The following is a 2,656-nucleotide window of genomic DNA, read 5'->3' as shown; positions in this document are numbered from 1 at the left end:
CCCGTCAAAGCCCTGCCGCAGCAGCAGCAGCAGCAGCAGCAAGCACAGCCACAGCAGCAGCAACGATGCCCGTTCACATGGGACTAGTTGGCGCTGAGGGCCCTTCACATGGCCAGCAGCAAGACTTAGGGTTTGTGGTTTAGGGTTTACAGCTGAGGGTTTAGAGAGGCTTAGGAGAAGGGTTTAGGGTTTAGGGTTTAGGGTTTAGGGTTTGGTTACATTTTTTGTCTCGATGGCCCTGAGCTCGAGGCGCTGTAGCAGCAGGGGGTTGCTGCGCCTGGCCGTGGCGAGCGCAGCAGCAGCAGCAGCAGCAGCAGCAGGAGAAAGGGAGTTGGCCAGGAACAGCAGCCGGCGTTCTGCTTCTCGCCAAAAAGCCCCAGACTTTAATCCTTTTGCTGCTGCTGCTCGCAGCAAGCAGCAAAGTGCTGAGGGGCTGAGGCTGCCAATTGCTGCTGCACTTACGGGCAGCGCCCGCCGCACGCAGTGCGGCTGCACAAACGAAAAACCCCGCTGCTGCTGCTGCTGCTGCTGCTGCAGTGCCTGCTGCTGGAGGTGAGACTGGCGCCAGACGGGAAGGCGACGTGGAAGATGAAAGGCCTCTGTGTTAGCTTGCTGCTGCCGCAGCAAAAATTTCTGCTGAGAAGCAGCAGCAGCAGCAGAACCTGCTGCTGCTGCTGCTGCTGCTGCTGCTGTGGTAGCTGCTGTGCTGCAAAGGGCCCCCAGGGCCCCGCCTTCGTGGGATGGCCTAAAGGGGGCTCTGGGGCCCAGCAGACTTGACGCGTGCTTGTGAACCATCTTCGGTTCAATGCCAAACCCTAAACCCTAAACCCTAAACCCTAAAGCCTAAACCCTCAGCCTCACACTCTAAGCGCCCTAAATGCAATAAAATAAACAAAAATATGGCCTCTAGATTGGCTTTGTAGCTCCACAAAAAGGGGTGAGTGCAGGGGGGGGCCCAGAAAGCCTGGAAACCTTCGAGGCTGGGGGCCCCCTGGCGTTTGGGGGTCCAACGCTCCGGTGTACGACACCGAGGGCCCTCTGCCTAAACTTTTGTTCATATTTCAATTTAAATTGTTCATTTAATTTAAAAAATCAAAAAGTGAGGGCAGAGAACGCAGGATTCCTATATAACTGAGCTAGGGTCCCCTGGAGTGGGTTTGAGGACCTCAGGGGCCCCAGGGGCCCCCAGGGGCCCCCTAAGGCTCCAGGGGCCCCCTTGGGGCCCCCTAGATCATTGCAAATGGGAGGTCAGCAGCCTTTCCGTTTGTTGCAATTAAAACAAAAAGCAAAAACGCCATTTCTACTGCTGGGGGTCCCTTATACAAGGGGCCCCGTTAGTAGGGGCCCCACAGAGGGGGCGTGACTTTAGCCTCCATACTTTCTCGAGGGGCCCCCAGAGACAAAGGGTGCATAAGTGGGGGGGCCCCTCTCTTGGGGGCCCCCATGGAGAAGTTTTAGGGGGGGGCCCTGTACACCCAAAAGAAACGGCAGAAGGCAGCAAGCCTGCACATGCTGCTGCCGCTGCTGCTGCTGCTGCTGCTGCTGCTTCCGCTGCACTTTTGTTGTTGAGACTACTGCTGCTGCTGCTGCTCTGGGACTGCGGTGTCCCGCTACGCTGCGGCGCAGCGCGCAGAAGCAGCTGCTGCTTGTGCTGGTGCTGCTGCAGCAGCTTCTCATCCCTAGTACCCTTTTCTAAGTCCCTGTTGCTCTAATCAGTACCCATCAAGTACCTGGGGGGCCCCAGGGGCCCCCCACCTGAAACCCTAAACCCTAAACCCTAAACCCTAAGGGGCCCCAATCTAATTAGACCTACACGCACAACCCTGACCCGGCGCTGGCCTGGGGTCCCCCTAGGGCACTAAGTGCAGCACGAGGCTTTTTGGGGGCCCTCTGGGGCCCTCAGGGGGGCCGCAGGGAGGCCCCCGGGGCCACACAGCCCGGAGCCTTATGGGGGCCCCTTAGAGAGCCCCTAGGGGACCCCCTGGGGCCCCCTAGGGGCCCCCATGAGGCTTCACAGAGGGTAAACCGGTTTTTGGATTTCATTTTCCTGTTATTAAAGTTCAAAGAAAAACTGAAGTGCCCATCATACAAGTTGAGGTGTACGTACACCCCATGCGTCGCACGAGCCAATGGCGCGGAGGCTGCCGGCAGTCCAGGGGCCCCCAGGAACTAATTGAAGAGGCCCCCAGGAGGGGCCCCACAAGGGGCCCCCAGGAGGGGCCCCACAAGGGGCCCCAAGGAGGGGCCCCACAAGGGGCCCCCAGGAGGGGCCCCACAGAGGCTCCCTCTAGGGTCCCCACAGGGGACCCCTCTAGGGGCCTCCAGGAGGGGCCCCACAGGGGGCCCTCTGAAGGGGTCCCCCTGAAGAGCCCCCCTGTGGTACCCCCAAAAAGGGCTCCCAGGAGGGGCCCCCCTGTGGGGAGGGGGCCCCCCTGGGGGCCCCCCAAAAGAGGCCCCTGGGAGAGGCCCCCTGGGAGGGGCCCCCCGGTGGAGGCCCCAAGAGGTGCCCCCGTGAGGGGCCCCTAGGGGGGCCCCTCACAGGGGGCCCCAATAAGGGACCTTCTCGGGGGGCCCCCGGGGGCCCCTGTCCAGGTGAACCCAGGGCGGCCCCCCTGGGGGTTGGGGGCCCCTGGGGAGGCCCCCCGACCGAGGGGCC

General features: G+C 61.7%; 1 protein-coding gene across 1 annotated transcript; it reads right to left on the bottom strand.

The window, feature by feature from the left end:
- Positions 1-219: 219 nt before the first annotated feature.
- ETH_00037930 (uncharacterized protein) lies at positions 220-795 on the bottom strand (the record flags this gene model as incomplete). Its single annotated transcript, XM_013379698.1, has 1 exon — positions 220-795. A coding segment is annotated over one exon (576 nt), but the record flags the coding sequence as incomplete, so codon positions are not given.
- Between the last annotated feature and the right edge of the window lie 1,861 nt (positions 796-2,656).

Source organism: Eimeria tenella, genomic scaffold (genome assembly GCF_000499545.2).
Source record: "Eimeria tenella Houghton genomic scaffold, Eth_scaff3820, whole genome shotgun sequence".
Classification (NCBI taxonomy): Eukaryota; Apicomplexa; class Conoidasida; order Eucoccidiorida; family Eimeriidae; genus Eimeria; species Eimeria tenella.
Note: the sequence above shows the minus strand (reverse complement) of the source record. Positions and strands in the feature narration are given on the sequence as shown.